Source organism: Hydra vulgaris, chromosome 03, assembly GCF_038396675.1.
Source record: "Hydra vulgaris chromosome 03, alternate assembly HydraT2T_AEP".
NCBI lineage: Eukaryota > Metazoa > Cnidaria > Hydrozoa > Anthoathecata > Hydridae > Hydra > Hydra vulgaris.
In genome coordinates this window covers 48,976,421-48,995,000 of record NC_088922.1, presented here as the reverse complement: position 1 = coordinate 48,995,000, position 18,580 = coordinate 48,976,421, and the positions used below count along the sequence as shown (strand labels likewise).

Below are 18,580 nucleotides of genomic sequence, written 5' to 3'. Positions count from 1 at the left end.
TATGGGTGCAGCTCTTTTAACACAACCTGATAAAGTGAAGCAGGTATTTTTTATACAGTTAATGCATTTTAAAATAATTCTGCAAGTTACAGTTATGCATTTTACTCAGCATACAAATAAATTGGTTTTCATAATATATGTTTAAAGAATATGGTTAAAGAATTTTACTTTTTTTTTAAATTTTTTTTATTTAAATTTTTTTTAAACATTCTGGACCATTTAATGTTATCCTAAAAAATGAAATTATTTAATAAGTACAAAAATAGAAGGTTTATATATGTTTAGAATTTAAGCATATTTAATTAAAGATGCTTAAATCATCATTAAATATAGTAAAATTTATATAGAGGAAGATGGGGCAAGACGGCAAACGTTCTGAAAATCCTAAGTTTTTGCAAAACTGTCAGTCATAAAGCAATAATACTTTGTTTAATCACAATGATTCATTGCCTGCATGAGTTTTCAGTTTGTAAGTAAAAAATTTGTAATAAAAAATAAAATGTAAAGTTCATCTCAAGCTTTCACAGAAAGGCATGCAATTGCACACAATTATATGACTAGGCAAATAGTATTTCGGTTCGATGATTTGACTGGCTATTTCAAAAATCATTTCAAAAATGCACTGAATAAAAAAAGGTTCTGAATTATATCTTAGAGAAAAAAATGACATTGTAACTTTTATCTTTACTAATTAGTGAAACACATTTAAAGTAACAATTTACTGATAATGATTTTTGTTTAAAATCGTTGAAAGTTGTATTTAATATTTTTTTAACTTATATAAATTATATTAGTATGGATTTATAATAGGCGTATTAAAAAATAAAAAATTATTTTGTTTTTATAAACAACGACTTTCTTAGACAAAAGTCTTTTTAATAAACTTTATATAAGAATCATTAAAGTTAATACACAAAAAATTTACTCGAATAAAAAATGACAAATGTTAATGAAAGCCATTGCAATTAAATAAGTTTGATCTTTAATGCTTTTATATTATTGAAACGCTTTTTAATGAAAAAAATTAAAAACAATGCAAATTGTTTTTTATATAAAGGGAATATTATATATAGATTTTTTATTTATATAATGTATTTTTTATGATAAATGTTAATCTTTTAAAACAAATTAAAAAAAAAAAGTATAAACATTTAAACAAAGCATGAAATGGTTTTTAATTCATAGTTATTTACTAGCAAGTATTTACATGGAAACTTATATTTTTAAATTAGTAAAAAAAAACTATGATTTAAATTAAGTTTCAATACTTTTTAAACAATCATTAGAAGTAAATTGTTCCTTTAATTTTACAGGTTTCCCATAATATATAAACATTAGTAAAGATTAAAGATCAAAGTTTATTATTTCAAATGTAATTAAAAACATGAAGCCAAGGTTTTTTTGAAAAAAATTACATTAACAATATTTTAAAAAACCTATTTGTTTCCATCCATTTTTTGTGGAGTTGTTATTTGAAAATTCATCTTTCCCAATTTGCCATCTTGCCTTATTTTCCCCTATTAAAATTTTTTGATTATAAATAACAAAAAAGTTTAAAAAAAGTTTATATAGTAATATGGTTTAATATCTGATTTAGATATTAACAGGACTTGTTCAAAATCTCTCCATACCAGTTACTTGTAAAATAAGAATTCTACCACAGGTGTTTGCTTTTTAAATATTTTTTTTCAGATTTTTATATATAATTTTAATTAAAGTATTGTTTGTTTAAATTATTTTACTTACAGCTAAGCGATACCATTGAGTTGGTTAAATTAATAGAGGCTACTGGTGTAAAAGCTATTGCCATCCATGGCAGGTACTTCTTACTTATTACAGAGTAGTACTTCAGGTATTACTCAGAAGTTTTATTTTCATATCTAACAGTTTTTTTGAAATGTATCTTATGGTGCGTTTAGAGATTATATTAAGAGTATATTTTAAATAGTTTTTTTGCATTCAGACATTTTGAGTTATGTTTTTAAATATCAAAAGAAAAACATTTCTTGATGTTGTGTTGCTTTAAAATAAAAAGGTTTTGTTCTGCTCAATTATTTTGGGAAAATAAATGGAATTTTTTTAACAAACTCTCTTTATCTTGATTTTAATTTTTTGCTCACTAAAATTTTATGACCAGATGATTTTATTCAATACAAGTTCTCTTATTAAAAATGTGATGAATGAACCAAAAAATCGTGTTAATGGCAACTAGCAGACTTACAGAAACTTAATAGGTAAAAATAAAATAAAAAAAGTTACATCTTTATTTTTGATTACATTTTTAAGAACAAAAGATGAGCGATCTTCATCCCCTTGTCACAATGATTATATAAAAGCTATTGCAGATGCTGTAAATATTCCTGTAATTGCAAATGGTGGTTCTCAAGATATTAAAACATATTTCAATATTGCAAAGTTTAAAGAAGAAACAGGTTGCTCCTCTGTTATGATTGCTCGGTCTGCTCAATGGAATCCTTCTGTATTCAGGTAACAAAAAAAAATTTTGTACGATTACTCTGAAATGTTTTTTATTTATTAAGGGCTTTTTTTTGTAACAGTTTTTTATTTATTTTTTATTTGCAACAATTATCCAGCAAAAAATACATCTGATGCTTTTTTTTTTGCCATGGTAATGTCAACTTTGAGATAATTTTAAGTCAAGTTTTATCTTATAATACATCATTTTACTATTATTTTTGACTGCATTAAAAATCCACTTTTAAAGTTAAAGTTTTTGAACTTTTTTACTAAACTAAACAGACTTTACTGTTTTACCGGTGTGTTTATGTTTTTTCCAGTTTTACCATTGTGTTTATATTTCTTCGCCAATCAACTAACAGTTGATTTTTATTATTAAAGATAATATTTTTAATAATAAAAATCAACTATTAGTTTGAAGCTTTCTGATGTTTCAGTGAGACTATTAGGTTGGCTGCTTTAACAATTTGTACAATATCTGTTTGTCAGGTGTTTTCTAAAACAATAAATGTGGCCATTTTAATCTGTTTTTTTTTTTAAATTTATATAAATATTAGTTGGTGTTTAAACCTCCTTCTGTCTTCTGTGTATTTATAACTATGTTTAATACAAAATTTTCTTTTACAATATTTTAATAAAACTTTTTATATTTAGGAAAGAAGGAATTCTCCCATTAATCGATGTAATAAAAGAATACATCAAAGTTGTATGTATTTTTTAGTTATTTTTTACTTTGTAAATTATTTTTTCAAATAATATATTGTTATAAATATTTTGGTAGTTCTTACAAAAGTGACTAATTGCTTCAGTTTGATTTCTATCATACTTCGATAATTTTTGCCTTAACACAAATTATAATATTTAAGATCAAACAGATATGAAAAACACTAATAGTCTAAGTGTTTTTCTGTTTAAAAGTGACACCAGTAAAAAATGTAAAAGTAGTAAGGATTCATCCAGTATTGACATTAGATTTTTAATATATTACTCCTCTGTTCTTTATAATTATTGCTCACTCTTTTTGTGAATACAAAAAAAAAAATTATATATGCACACATATAAATATGAATATCAGGTTGTTAAACTGTTATGTCTATTATAGTGTTATAATGAGTTATGTTATGTTATTTGTTTGTTTAGGCATTGATTTTTGATGCATGTTTTACCAATATAAAGTATGTTTTATGTAAAATGTTTGGCAATACTGCCGGATCAGAATTAGGAAAAAGGTTATCTGCATCAGTCAATTTGCAAGATATATGGTATGCTTTAAAATGATACTAAATAGAAAGATATACGGTATACCTTAAAATAATATTAAATAAAAAGATATATAGTATGCTTTAAAATGATATTAAATAAAAAGATATATGGTATGCTTTAAAATGATTAATAGAAGTTATAAATAATCAAGTTTTTATAAAGTATGATGTTTCACAATTAGCTGCAATGTTTAAAAAAAGTTTTTATATGTTATGTTACAAGTTATTTTTAAGCTTTTGAAAACATTTATAACACTAAGAAAATGTCTTTTCCATCAGGTTTACTTTCTCTAAGATTTTATTTTTAGAAACAAATTAACAGTTAAATTGTAATTTATAATTCTATTGTTAAAAAAATTTTTTTCCGATTGAAAATTTTTTTAAGAGGACCTTGTAATGTTTGTATTTTCTAATTCTTTAATGTATGTAGTTTGCAGTAGAGAAGTGTTTCAAGCTTTTTAAACTTAAAACTTTCTTATATTTAATCTGACTGCTCAATAAAAATTCTCTAAAAAAGTGATAAAATTGTTTGAGCCTGGTTATGCTTCTTATTTGTTTTTTAATTTTTACCATACTTCAGCCTTTATGTTAATTTAATAAAAGTATTATACTTTTTATCATTTGCGGAAGCACTAAGACATAAGTTATTTCTAATTATTTAATGAATAACAGGTTTGAAAACAATAGTATTATAATTCTTTTTATATATTTTTAGAAATACTACCATATTTTTGTACTTGATATGTTTACTAACATTATTTTTAATTTTAAAAAGATTAGTTTAAAATTATTTCTTTTTTATAGTCTTGAAATTAAATAAAGATTGTCCAACACATTTTATTAAATTATATATTTATATATAATTTAATAAAATGTGTTTGAAATTTTATTATTTTTTATATTAAATTGACATTTTATTATTTTATATATTAAATTAAAAAAAGATAAACACATTTTATCAACACTTATCAACACTTGTCAACACTTATCACATTTAAACTTGTGAACCATATGATGATTTATGATGGCACTTGATTACGCCCACACAAAATGAAAATACTAAAATAGCTAGAAAATAATTATGGTCTCTTGCTTCATTCAAAACAAGTTTTCTGAGTTAAACTAAATTGTTTAAGTTCATTACAGCAGTAGTTTGAACTAAAATTTTTCCCAAAACCAAACAAGAAGAAGGTTGTCAAAATCAATACAGAAAGAAATTTCAGTTTAGTCTAAAATTTTGGCCTAAACCAATACCAAACCAATACCAAAGGCCAAAGTTTTTGTTTGCTTCTAGATAGTGCAGCATTTTTGCACAAAACCAAAGTTGACACTGGCATAATTAAACAAATGAATAATTATTATTATTATTTTTGTTTCATTTTGTTCTTTATTACATTTTAAACAAAATTTCATTATAAAATATAAAGTCTACAAGAATAACAGAAGTAAATGACAATAAAAAATTTACAAAATAGATTGATAAAAATAAAAGAATGCAGAAACTCGTAAAAGACTGTTAGGTCTTGTTTTTGAGAACTGCTAACATAAACATGATAATTTCTTGTAATATTGGTAAAAGATAAACAAGATAATTGCAAATTTTTTCTTTAGAGAAAAGTCAGTTGAAAATATATAAATCTGTTATATATACTATATATATAAAAAAAAATTGAATAAAAGTCGTGGTATATATATATATATATATATATATATATATATATATATATATATATATATATATATATAAATTCTTTGATTAATAGAAGGTAAAAAGGGGGTTTACAAAAAAATATTAAAAGGTATATTAGCAAATCATCAATTGTAAAAATAAATTCTTTAAGTTTTCATTTAAATGAGTTGTAGTCACATTGTTCAATAAAACTATTCAAAACTATTTTGTTACATAAAAATGGTCTGCAAAAAGCAATGCAAAACTTACTATAATTTGTTTGAAAATATGACTGCTTAATAAAATTATCATTGCATAGAATGTATTTATTTTTATCTTTTGTCAAATAGAAATTATGAAAAGAAACCAGGGAAGAATTGATTTTACATAAAAATATAAAACAAAAAATGTAAACATTAAGTTTATATATATATATTTAGAATAATCATTTTTCTTAATAGAGGCTTTGCATAGGTAAAATATTTACTAAAATTTAATAAATGCTTCTGATGAAGAGGTTTAAGTTTGCTTTTATTGGCACTAGCCCATGCAATATTTTCATAGTTGATATGGCTGTAAATAAAAAAGAAATATTGTTGAGTTGAAACATTTACTCTGTTTATTTCAACATTATCAATGTAAAGGGATGGCATTTTATTTGGAATTAATATTTTATAGAAGGTGAATGAAAGAAAATCAAATTATTTTTTTAATGTTAAGTGATAATTTGTTTGATTTAAACCAGTAAGAAATCTTGTTTAATTCTAGGTTCATAAGTTGAAACAATATAAGGATGTTATTATGAGATAAAAATAGATTTGTATCATCGGCAAACATTGTCTTTAATCTGAATATGTTATGAAGTTTGTTAATATATATAAGAAAAAGTAGAGGTCCGAGAATTGATCCTTGCGAAACACTACAGGTAATCTTTAGCAAACTCATTGGTGAAGGAGCACCAATAGATATAAATTGTTTGTGGTTATTTGAATAACTTTTTAACCATTTAAAACCTTTCCAGTTATTCCATAATGTTTGAGGTTTTTTAAAAGAGTTTTATGGTGTATAGTATCAAAAACCTTGAACAAGTCAATGAAGGTGCCTGAGGTATACTCAGATTTTTAAAATAATTCAGTGAGACTATGTGTTAACTGGAGAAATCCATACTGATGGTTGAATAAAAAATGATCGTCAGTAAGAAGTGTGTAAACTCTGTTATACATAATTCTTTCTAGAATTTTTGAAAAAACTGGAAGAATAAGTATAGAGCAATAGTTATTAACATTTGTTAGATCTCCTCCTTTGAATATCTTTGTAACTTTTATGAATATATGTGTAACTTTTTTTATTTTAAATTGATCAGTAAAAACTCCTTGGCTTATTGAAGATCAAAAAATCTTAAAAGAATGTCTTTAATAATTCTGTATGAATTTTTAATTATATTGCTATTTATATTATCAAAACCACACACTTTGTTTGGTTTTAGCATACTAAAAGCAGTTTCAAATTCCTCATATGATAATTCAAAAGAATCAAGTAAATTTGTTGCAATGGACAAGTTATCATTTTTTTTTTTTTTTTTAAATTTGGAATTTTTTTCACTAAGTTAGGTCAGACTGAGACAAAAAAATTTCTTTAGTTCAATTGCTATTTCATGGTAATAATATATGATTTCATCAATATTTTTAATGGGATTTTTTAAGCGCATGATTTGGATTTAGTGTTACCAGTAATTTCTCTTAGAATTTGCTATGTGCATTTGGAATGGTTTTTGTTTTGCTTAAGTAAATAAGAATAGTATTTTTTTTTTAGATTCTTTTTAAGTCTCTTAAAAACTTTTGAAAATAATTCTTGTAGATGGCTTTACTTTCAGTTAGCTTTTAAATATTTAATGCATAATTTTTGTTTGACTTTTGAAAATTTGACTGTTCGTAATCCATGGCAATTTTACATTTTTCGGTTTTAGATTTATTTTAGGTTTTGGAAAATTTGCATCATTTATTTCATAAAAAGATTTTAAGAATTTGGTTGTAAGCTAAGTTAATGTCAAATGAAGTGTTTATATTTTTCCAATGAAGCAATGACAACTGCTCCCAAAACAATGATAAATTTGCTTCTTTGTAGATGTGTTTAAAAAAGATTTGTTTGCCAATTGGTATTTCATTTGGTTCTATATTTATAGAGAAAAAAAAAGGAAATGATTGGAGATGTCACTTTTAATAATACCTTTTTTTAGAGATTCATTAAAAATATTGTTTGTTATGATGTTATCTATTAGCGAAGCTGTTTTTTCTTTGATTCTAGTTGACTTATCTATAATTGGACTCCATTTTAGAATAAATTGTTATAATCTTTTTTTATGGTATACTTGATGTGGTATTCAAAGTAATTTAAATTGAAATCACCAATTGAATAGTTTAATTTGTTTTTTTTAGTCAGTTTTTTTTATAATTGTTGTAATTAAAAAATTGTTAGGACATTCAATTATGCCAGAAGGTGGGCAATAGCAACATCTTGAAAATATATTTTTAGTTTTATTGGTTAAAATTTCGATTGTTAAAATCTCTTTATCATCATCAGAAATACACGTCAAACCTCGTAACAAATTGAAAAGTTTCTTTTATATAAATATGCACACTGCCACCACTTTACGCGCTATTAATATTATTTTAAAAGCAGGCAAGTGGATATTTGAATTAGAATTTACTTCATCAGAATCACGCCATTTTGGTTATACAAATTAAATTTAAAATGTTTAGGGTATCATTCATACTTATAAAAAAGCTTTAAAAAAATTTTTTAAGCTTCTTATATTAATATGTAAAACATTTAAACTGTCATGCCCTAAGCATTCCTTTAATTCACTTGCATAGAAATAAGTGCAATTACTTTGTAATGCACCTGCTTCACTAAATTAATTTAGACCTGGGTCAGATTTTTCATCAATAAAATAATGAAAAATAAATTATAACTCATTTTAATAACCAAGCATTATAATATTGAAGTTTTTTATGTTAACTCCTAGTTTAAAAAAAGTATTTTTTCAGTTTCTTTGCATTTTTTGTTATCATTTTTGCTGTTATAATTTTATTAAATTTTTACATATAATAATTGTAATATTAGTTTTTAAAGGTTCTAAAAATTTAATTTTTTAAATCTATTGTTAGTGAAACATTTGATCTTGAAGAATTTCGTCAAAATCTTTTGAAGGAAAGAGAGATTCGTCGCACTGAATTAGAGGTTTTTTTATTCTTCACATTGATGCAATAGCAATATGTTGATATAATTTAAATAAACTTGAGAAATTATTTGATGTAGCTTTTTGTAATCAATTGTAATTATAGAGTGAACCATCTCACAAAAAATTTAAATCAAGTAATTGTATTGTTTTGGACGTGACTTACAATAGGTAGGTTTTGTGGTGTTCATTTTGAACTTCACTTTGAGCATACTATAGCATTTTTGTTGCTTAACAAAAAAATTTTTTTTTTTTTTGTTAAACTTTTCTTTGATGTTTTTAATTAAAAGCTAAAATTTATAAAAAGTTTTATTTTAAATCAAATAAATATTACTTTCAGGAAGTGGTACCCAAGAACACTAAGTCCATTACAAAAGGTCTATGACTATTGCATGTGAGTTTATTACTTTAGCTACACTCAAATAATTGTTATTTCAATCACTATTAACGGATGGTATTTTATTTTACATAGGCGGGAAGGATTAAAACAACCTGTTCTCAAAACAGTAAGTTTTTTATGTGAAATAAAAGCAGTTGAGAAAGTTCAGTATTGAAAGTTTTGGCGGAGAGAGTTATCTTCCTAATTTTATTCTGTATTTTATATTAAAAGTTATCTTCCTAATTTTATTCTGTGTTTAAAACACAGAATAAAACAAGGAAGACAACTTTTTGAAGTTGTCTTCTTAATGTCTGTCTGTAGCATAAAGAATTATTATCCTAATATTTAAAAGTTAAACAAAAAACTTCATTTGAGAAAACTAAATTTTGCACATAAAGTTAAAATTATTTCAAGTAATATTATAAGTAATTCTAAAGTCATAAACTCATCTTTTAGATATATTCAATAGAGAATTTTACAAGAAGTAATGTGCATCTATAGCAACAATAAAACAAAATAACTTTATTTTTTATTGTGTTGATTTTTAAAAGCTTTTACTTCATTTTTTTGAGTCTTTCTATTTTGAATTGATTGTTCATTATAATAAAATATACTTATAACAGTTGTGTAAATATACTTTCTTCCTGTTTCTAAATGGTTAGGACACATTAAACAAATGTTATTTTTTAAAATGAAGATAAACTTGTTTCTAGTTCTTTTACATCATTATTTACTTTTACCTTATTATAAACCATTTATTCAAAGTTTTTTTTAATCAGAGATTTTATGTTGGTTATTTCTTCAGAACTTTCAACTTCATGAAAACTAAATAGAAACATTCCACCACTCATTTGCCTGAGTTTCCCAAAATGTTTTTCAATAAGGATCAGTTTGAAATTTGTTGGTTAAAATGTAACCTTATCTTTCTGATAGTAAATCTTCGATTAAAGATGCAGTTCCTTTTAATGTGACAACTAGTTCATTTGATGTCTGAGCTGAAAGTGACAATTTTCGACATCCCTGTAAATTTGTATTATAGGATTCACTACACATATTGAGCTTTTGATCATTTGCAACAACAGCATTTCCTATTTTATTATTAGTATCATATATATTCTTTGAATTTGAAATTGTCCACTAAGTATTTATTAAATATAGAAAATTAGCTGCAATTATTTCTTTTTTAAAATAACTTATAATTGCAGAATACATTGACTCATGGAAAATTTGCGAAGCGAGCTTAACACTTTATTAATTTTTACCTGGATGTAAACCAGTTGGAGTAAGTTTGTAAGCTTTCTTTAAATTAGCAGGCGGTAAGTTATCTTTAACATTAACTGTATCCTCAAATTTATCAAAATTAAAAAATAGACTTTTTTGAATGTAATAGACTATTTCTAATGTTTTTAAAAAAAAGTACACTATCAAATAATGTGTAAATTTTATTTTGTCCAAAATAGAAAAAAATTATCTGTAAAATTATACTTTTTAATAAGTTTTTTAAATGCAAGTGTTGTCTGTGATGAAAGCACGAAGAAAGGTTTGTTAGACATTCTTCAATTTGAGTTCAATTTCCAGAAATACTTGTTCCAGGACATGCTTTAACAACAAAGAGTATAGAAGGTTTAATACCAACCAATAAAAACAGCAACTCATGAAATTCTCCGTTCTCATCTTTTCCAACGAATTTACCACCACTTTTTTGCAAGTACATTTCATCAATTAATAAAACTGAATCTGAGCCTAATTTTCTTTTTTTTAATAAATATTTCAATACTTTAATTGGTTCGATTCCACCTTGAGTTAATGCTTTTAAATATGAAAATGGATGAAAAAGAAATTCATCTAATAACAAGTTTAGGCTTGTGTAGAGGTATATGGTAGAATCAAAGTAAAGCAATATATAAAGGTAGAATCAAAGATATAGGTAGAATATATATAGAATCCAAGATATTTATAGGTAGAATCATAGCAAAGGGAATATCTTCATTACTATATAACTCTTTGCCATGTGATTCAGAATACATAAATCTATAAAGTTTGCTTGAAATATATTTTTTTTTTCTTTAACTCAGTTTCTCATATAAGAAACTAAATTTTCTAACATACTTACACTTGTCAGTATACACTTACTGTTATGACGAAAACATTGAGGGAGAGGTAGCAAATTTCCTTTATGATATATATTTACATGCAGATTGCTATCAACATCAATGTTTCCAATGTTAGTTAATGATTTTATATTATTAATAATAGCTCGATAATAAAAAATTACTACCACATACTTTCTTAAATAAAAAAATTTTGAGGACAAATTTGTTGATTTTCATTGTCAATTCATTTATTGAACAAATAATTTTTTTTTTTTTTTTTTTTTTTTTGAAAACCACTGTTTCATCTAGCAATGAATGAGAATAAACTCTTTTTGTTGGAATCTTTCTTAAAGTTGTAAGTGTAGGAAGTAATAATAACTTTAAAAAACGATCTTTATTTGTACTGTTGAAATAGGATTCGTTATAAAGTCTGTATTTCGTTTGCTACGTCTAACAAATTTTTCTTCAAGATAATCAATATTCCAGAGAATTTTGATGGTTTCCAATTCTGTTTATAAACTTGATCCACAGAGAACATAAATCTATGTCTGAGGGGAAAATTGAATACTATTTTAGTCATCTCTCTAAAGTTATTCTCTCTTCAGTATCGTCATTTTTTTTTTTCTTATCTTGTAACCCTTCTACAAGCAACTAAACAGCACCTTTTAGGCATTTTATAAGACAAACAATATAAAATGAAAGTTTGTTGATTTAGATTTTAGGGGTTAGGTAAATTAGAATATATAGGGACATGCGCAGTGGAGCGTACATACATTGGGTGATTTAAATATGAAATGACGCAGTGAGTGATTTAAATATGAATTGACGCAGTGAGTGTACATACATTGACTAAGGGTTTGGGCAAGTAGTCTTGCAAGTAAGACGGTATTTTTTTTCATGTTTGCGGACCTGAAGGATACCGTTGGAATAGGAGAGTCTTCATTGTATTTGACTGGATTTAATTTTTAACTTAAGTGTAGACTTTAGTTTCAATTAAATGCCTTAAAATTAATGAGAAAATTATTAAAATTAGAAAGTTCTTTCTTATTGGGTGAACAATGATAGAGGAGGAACATAGAAAACCAATTTACATTTTAGAAAACTTTTAAAAAGAAGAAATAAATTCATCTATAATATTGGAAATAGGAAATAAAGATATAGACAATTGATTGTTTTATTAATTATTGCCTAACATATGCGGAATATTTTTTTAAAGTTTTTATCAAATTACAAACAAGTTTATTTATTTGAAATTTTTGTTTTGAATTAGTACATTATAATTTTTCAAAGTGATGCACCTTAAAAAGTCAGCATCATCACAAAAACGTTATCGAACTAAAATATTGTTGTTGTGTTGACAAAGGAAGTTCTTCTTTATAGATCTGTTTTTAAATTTGTTAACAATAATTTTTGATACTTTTTCAATTTAAGTTTCAGTAAAAGTGACTGGTTTGAAAAAAAAAAAAAGTGACTGGTTTAAAAAAGTGACCTAAGTTAACCTTATTCTGCTTGTTTGCATCAATTATAAAATAATAAATTAAAAACCAAATGATATTTAAAATAATAAATAAATTAAATCCAAATAGTATTAAATTCTTTATAATATAAAAAATTTCATAACAATAGTAAAAGTTACTTTGAATTTAGATTTTTTATTCGTAGACAAAAATAATTATTTAATTAAAACGACAATTAAAAAGTTTCTGAAGATATTTGGAACTTAATAGGTTATATACATTAAATTTAGAATTTCACCCAATCAAATTGTTGTCAAAGTCTTGAATAGTTGATGTTAGAAGATATCTTTAATGCGTAATACTGAATTGCTAGTACTTTTGGAGACGCATTCTTTTTTGGTGCTAATTTTATAAGATGTTTATTTTTTTAGGAAACGAGTACAGACAAGCTATTTAAATCTGAAATCTTAGTAGATAATGTTCTGTATACAACAAAATTATGGTAAATCAAATTATTTTATGAAATTTATTTATAATTGCTACTTTTGTTATTATTTACATATTTAAACAAAAAAATTTAATTTTCTTTAAAAAATTATACGTTATATTATTTTAGGGCAAAAAGAAAAAAATCGGCAGAACAAGGTGCTGCAATAGCATTTCTACATTATAATGGAATGCATGATGGAAGAATTAAAGAGGAATAATTTTTTTGATAAATTTTTTGGGTGAATAACTTAATATATATAACATTTTAAATGTTTTTATATAAAAAGTGTAAAATATTTTACATTAGAGGTCAGAGTCGTAAAACGGGTCATTATTGCACAGTAGGACGCAGGGTGGGTAAAAATCATACTTTAATTTATCTTGTTTCTTTCTCTAACAAGCTAATGTTTTTGGCTTCAATTTGAATGAAACATCTTGTTTCATTCAAATTGAATTTCAATATTTTGGCTTCAATTTGAATGAAACAATTCAAATTGAAGCCAAAAATATTGGCTTCAATTTGAAGGAAACAAGATAAATTAAAAGTATACACTATAAATAAAAAAATTCCTAAAATATTAGATTGGTTTGATTTGTATTTCTAAAGTTATTGGTATTCAATGTTACATATTTAGATTTGAAGTATCGTTTTTGCCTGATTGAAGATGTTTTTTTTTTTTTGTTTTTTTTTTGATGCGTCTCGCTCAGGTGACATAATCGAAGAAGAGTGGGTTATTTTACACTTAAAAGCTAATCAAATTTTTTTTAATGGCAAAAATAGTTTTAATAAATCTTAAAAAAACTTTTTAATTTATTAAAATTATTTTTGCCATTTAAAAAAACATTAAAAGTTAACTTTGATAGAGTTGGAAAAAAAAATCAAATTTCAGGTCGATACCTCATACTGTCTATTAAATATTGCTATTTAATGACAAAAATGCATGTTGAATCGAATTGAAAACTGAATAACTCAATGACCGTAATAGTAGTAGACAAAACTGTCCACGGAGTAAGTTATCCGGTCGGACATTTTACTCCTGAGTAGAATATCCATGTTGTCCTATCCGTCCGTTTATAACTATTTACTTTGGAGCAAACTGTCTTACTATTTATCGGATTATATACTTCGAACTACTCAAGCGATATATTATTGCGTTTGTTTAAACAATGGTCTAAGAACTTGTGAAATATTCTGCGGGCATAATAAAAACTTAAACACTTTTTATATGAAGTATAATATTATTTTAGTGGCTGTCCATAAATCACGCCAACAAAATGGAGGGTCTGAATTTTTTTGACACATTGACAGGGGTAGGGGGTAGGTCAACTTGTTACTTTTTAAAATAAATTTAGTTACTTAAAAATAAGGAAAATTAAGCAGCGTGTGCAGTCCTGTGTTACATACTCGCTAAACCTTCAGTATTTTAATAAAGCTATTTATATTCCTACTTTTTAAAAACCGTGTTGTGCTTTAAAATGACCCGACACGTAGAGAACTAAACAAGCGCAAACACGAGGTGTTCACTAGTAACACTATTATTTTTTCAAAGCTGTTGTTGGTTAATCTGTTATGCAAACAAAAAAAGATTTATGTAAGTACTTGGTTTGCACTATATTATTTAAACGTTTATATCAGGGGTTGGCAACCTGCGGTTGATGCGGCTCTTTAGCTCCATGCACAAATATAAATAATATAATATATAAATACTATAATATTAAAATAAAGATTTAGTAGATGATTTAAAATGAAGATATTGGTAGCTCTTTTAAAAATTCTGTTTTTGAAGTGCTACCAACATTTCTATTTCAATATATTAAAATTTGCACATGGAGCTAAAGAGGCGCATCTTGACATCGAAAGAACCGCACGAGACTTGCAAGCCGTAGGTTGCCTATCCCTAATATAAACGTTTAAATAATATAATGTAGACCATCTACTTACATAAAAAGTTTATGTTTGCATTGTAGACTAAAACTTTGTAAATTGCAACTTTTTGCTCTTCTGTCTCATTAGGTTGCCGACCCTTGGTTTATACAACTTGTTAAGTGCATTTTTCGTTATATTAAACACTAATTAGAAATAATTGGCTTTTACTGTAAAATTGAACTAGGAATAAATTTAAAGTGAGGAGGATTGGCACATTGAAGTGTTGAATTAATTTGAAATATGTTCGTAATTTAAACGTGTAAGGTGTATACATTTTTGTGAATCCTTTATTCTTATTATAACTTTTATTCTTTTATTCGGAATAAGTTTTTGTAGATATAAAACTATTAATATGTTAAAAAGTTAAAAGTTTATTTTTTTTATACCTTTTACTTTTATTCACTTTTTTTTCAGAGCATTTGTAAATCGGTTCTCTAAATAGCTTACTTTTAATCTCTTTTTTGTTTTAGTTGTAAATTATTCTATTTAAAACTTGTTGTTGTTTTTTTTGGTGGGGGGGGGGGGGTAATTAAATGTTGACAAGGGGGGGAGGTAAAAATTGCCCAAAAATTGTTGACGTAATTAATGGACAGCCCCTTAATAAATGTAATATTACGCGAATTGTAAATCATACAAATAAACCTGAACATTTTTTTATGAAAGTTTCAAAAAATGTTCAAAACTCAGAAAATTTCAAAAATAAGTTTACATAGACATATCTAGAACTTTACATTTCATGCGTGAATAGATTTTTAAATAGTTTCCTGTAATAAGTTTTTTATTTAATTAAATAATGTGCACAGAAAACTCGGAATATATTTTGCGTGTGTTTAAAGTGGCTCATAAGGTTAAAAAAAACACTTAAAAATTATATTTTTTTAATGTTATCTTGTTTGAAGTTTATTCTAGATTCAAAAAATATGTAAAACTTCTAAAAACCTTATACATATTTATTATTTATGTAAACCTTATATACAATTATAAAACCTTATATACTTTTAAACTCAACATTGTAAGTAAAAAAATTTTTTAAGGTAAAGTTTTTTTAACTTCTATAGCAACGGCAATTTCCTGTCTCTTTAGTTAACTTTATTATTTATTCAGTACCAATTAACTTTTGCAGCATATATTATTAATATGTTTTTTAAATCTGTTTTTTACAGAATTCTTTTTTTCGATTGAATATGAATATTTGAATTTTTTCATGATGTTTTTAACAATTTTAACAACTACTTAAGGGACTTTAGCAGAATTACATGAAATTTATGATAAGTTTTGAACAATTATCTTAATTAAAAAACGTTTTTTTTTTTTGTTTTTTTTTTACTTTTACTGCTAGATCCGCCATTTTTGAAAACTTTTTATCAAAATATCTTCAGTCCCTATGTGTTGGCAAGATAAAGCTATTCAGAAACTTTTGTGTTGATTAAATGTATATTTTAGTAGTTAAAATGTTTTAAGGTGGTACAACACCAAATATTTTCTGAAAATTGAAAAAAAAGGGAATTTTTGTTATTTCGCTCATTTGACAGACTCAATTTGTTGTAGATTAATAATATAAAAAGCTTATTCCAAACTTATTTTTTAATTTTTCGCTAAATTTATTTCCTAAAAGAAAAATTATATAGGAATGACAAGAATATTTAATCTTCTTTTGCGTTTTTCTCCGTTTTCAAATTTTTTTTTTTTTAAATTTAAAGTCTAAAAACGCTTTTTTTTTTACTTGATGTAAAAAAGTTGATACAATTTTTTATGTACTTTGAAAATCCTTAAATCCATAAGTCAATACCTTACCTTACATGTCTAGAACATTATGTAAAAATTTTATAGATTTTGTGTAATATATTTCAAGTTATCGTGTTTTGAATGGACCAATTAAAATAAATGTTTTTCGATAAATTCGAGGCAAAGTAATCGAGGCAAGTAAAATGAAGTTTAAAATAGCATTCTAAATTAATGCAATTTTTATTGATATAAAATTTATCTTTTTTTTTTAAAGTTTGAACGTTTTTGAATATTTGGTGGTGTACCACCTTAAAAGTGTGTGTATATTTACTTATTTTTTGCTGACGCAGCAAAACAAAAACTATTTGATAAAATATTTTTAATTGTATTTGTAGTAAAAAATAATTATTCTTTCCAATTAAAGATGTTTTGAAGCATTTATAATTAAAGTTAAGAAGTTTTTTTAACCGTAGCCACCTTAATATAGCAATAGAAAATTTATCCAATTTGTATAAAAAGTTCCAATAATGCTCACAGTTTATTGTTATATCATTTTTGATAATAACTAATTAATAAAAATCCAAGAGCAAAACAATTAGATTCAGATCAATGTAAACCATCTTTTTTCAGTTCAAGATTATAATGGTTTCGATTCAGTTTTTTTGTTGAGTTGTTAAGGAATTCATCACTCCAAACAGCTCTCACATTTGTAATATTTGGTGTACAATATAGATTACTTGGTTGAACTGTGTTATCAGTAATTCACGTTTAGTCAAACTTCTGTTTTTATAGACAATGACTAACTTTTTATAAACTTTTATTAAAGTATAATGGCGCAGTCTGTTAAATGAAATAAATAAGCAAACTACTTTTACATTCAGCGTTATAAATGAAATGAATAAGTGATAATATTTTATATTTAACTGTATTACAACTGATTTGCTCAATGATTTTTAGTGTTGTTTCAATTGTTGGACGTCCATAACGTAATTTATCTTCGGCGTTTGTACAACCACTTTTAAACTTTAAGATCCGTCAATACACAGTTAAAAAAAGGAGCATTTACACTTTTATTATTTTTCTATAAGTTTCTGTCGCTTATAAAACTTCCGACAAAAAGAACTTTAAAATTGCACCATATTTGTTTTTTTCTATACTAACACACTGATGCATTAATAACTATAACATATAACTATTTATAGTGTAAATTTTTCTCCCTAATGTAGAAACATCAAATAAAAATTTAAAAATTAATATTAAGTTACTTGTTAAGTCATATAAAAATCTATTAATGATCCAAATAATTACCGTGGAATAAGTATTTTACCTACCTTTAATAAACTTCTAGAATATCTAGTCTTAATTTATACGTCCTAATATAATGCAAGGTATGATCGACAGTAAATGATATATATACGGGTATCATTGCATATGCAGATGATATAACTTTGCTAAGTCCTACAATTTCTGGTCTTCAAGAACTTATTGATCAATTTCAAACAATGGAGTTGCTAATTTTATCAAATTAAACACTCAGAAAATGGAATTTCTAATTTCTGGAACAAGTCCTATTTCAAAAAACGTTATTCAAATTAACGGAACTTCAATATATCTTCAAAATAAATTAAAACATCTAGGTTTCTAATGGGATAATGATACTAATACTTCAAGATTGTAATACTTAAATGAAATACAAAAAACAAACTTAAATGAGCGTATAACTCGGTTGCAATAGCTCTAATCGACAGTGGAATTCGTTTTTGCCAGCTGTCAACAATTGTTCATCTGTATGACTCAATAACAGTTCCTAAGCTTACATGTGGACTTGAGTCCACATGTAAGCTTAGGAACTGTTACTGAGTC

The 18,580-nt window shown here is 24.8% G+C and overlaps 1 protein-coding gene across 1 annotated transcript in view; it reads left to right on the top strand.

The window, feature by feature from the left end:
* The window catches only part of LOC100203367 (tRNA-dihydrouridine(20) synthase [NAD(P)+]-like), a 22,422-nt gene extending 9,094 nt beyond the window's left edge, over window positions 1-13,328 (top strand). Inside the window, exons 6-17 of the mRNA XM_065793514.1 lie at window positions 1-43; window positions 1,598-1,663; window positions 1,749-1,819; window positions 2,287-2,487; window positions 3,133-3,184; window positions 3,619-3,740; window positions 8,577-8,649; window positions 8,754-8,818; window positions 8,988-9,041; window positions 9,120-9,153; window positions 13,008-13,078; window positions 13,193-13,328. The exon at window positions 1-43 is cut by the window's left edge and continues 5 nt beyond it. Coding sequence (XP_065649586.1) covers window positions 1-43; window positions 1,598-1,663; window positions 1,749-1,819; window positions 2,287-2,487; window positions 3,133-3,184; window positions 3,619-3,740; window positions 8,577-8,649; window positions 8,754-8,818; window positions 8,988-9,041; window positions 9,120-9,153; window positions 13,008-13,078; window positions 13,193-13,283 — 943 coding nt within the window. The 3' untranslated portion in view covers window positions 13,284-13,328. The remainder of the gene's footprint in view (window positions 44-1,597; window positions 1,664-1,748; window positions 1,820-2,286; window positions 2,488-3,132; window positions 3,185-3,618; window positions 3,741-8,576; window positions 8,650-8,753; window positions 8,819-8,987; window positions 9,042-9,119; window positions 9,154-13,007; window positions 13,079-13,192) is intronic.
* The last annotated feature ends 5,252 nt before the right edge of the window (window positions 13,329-18,580 follow it).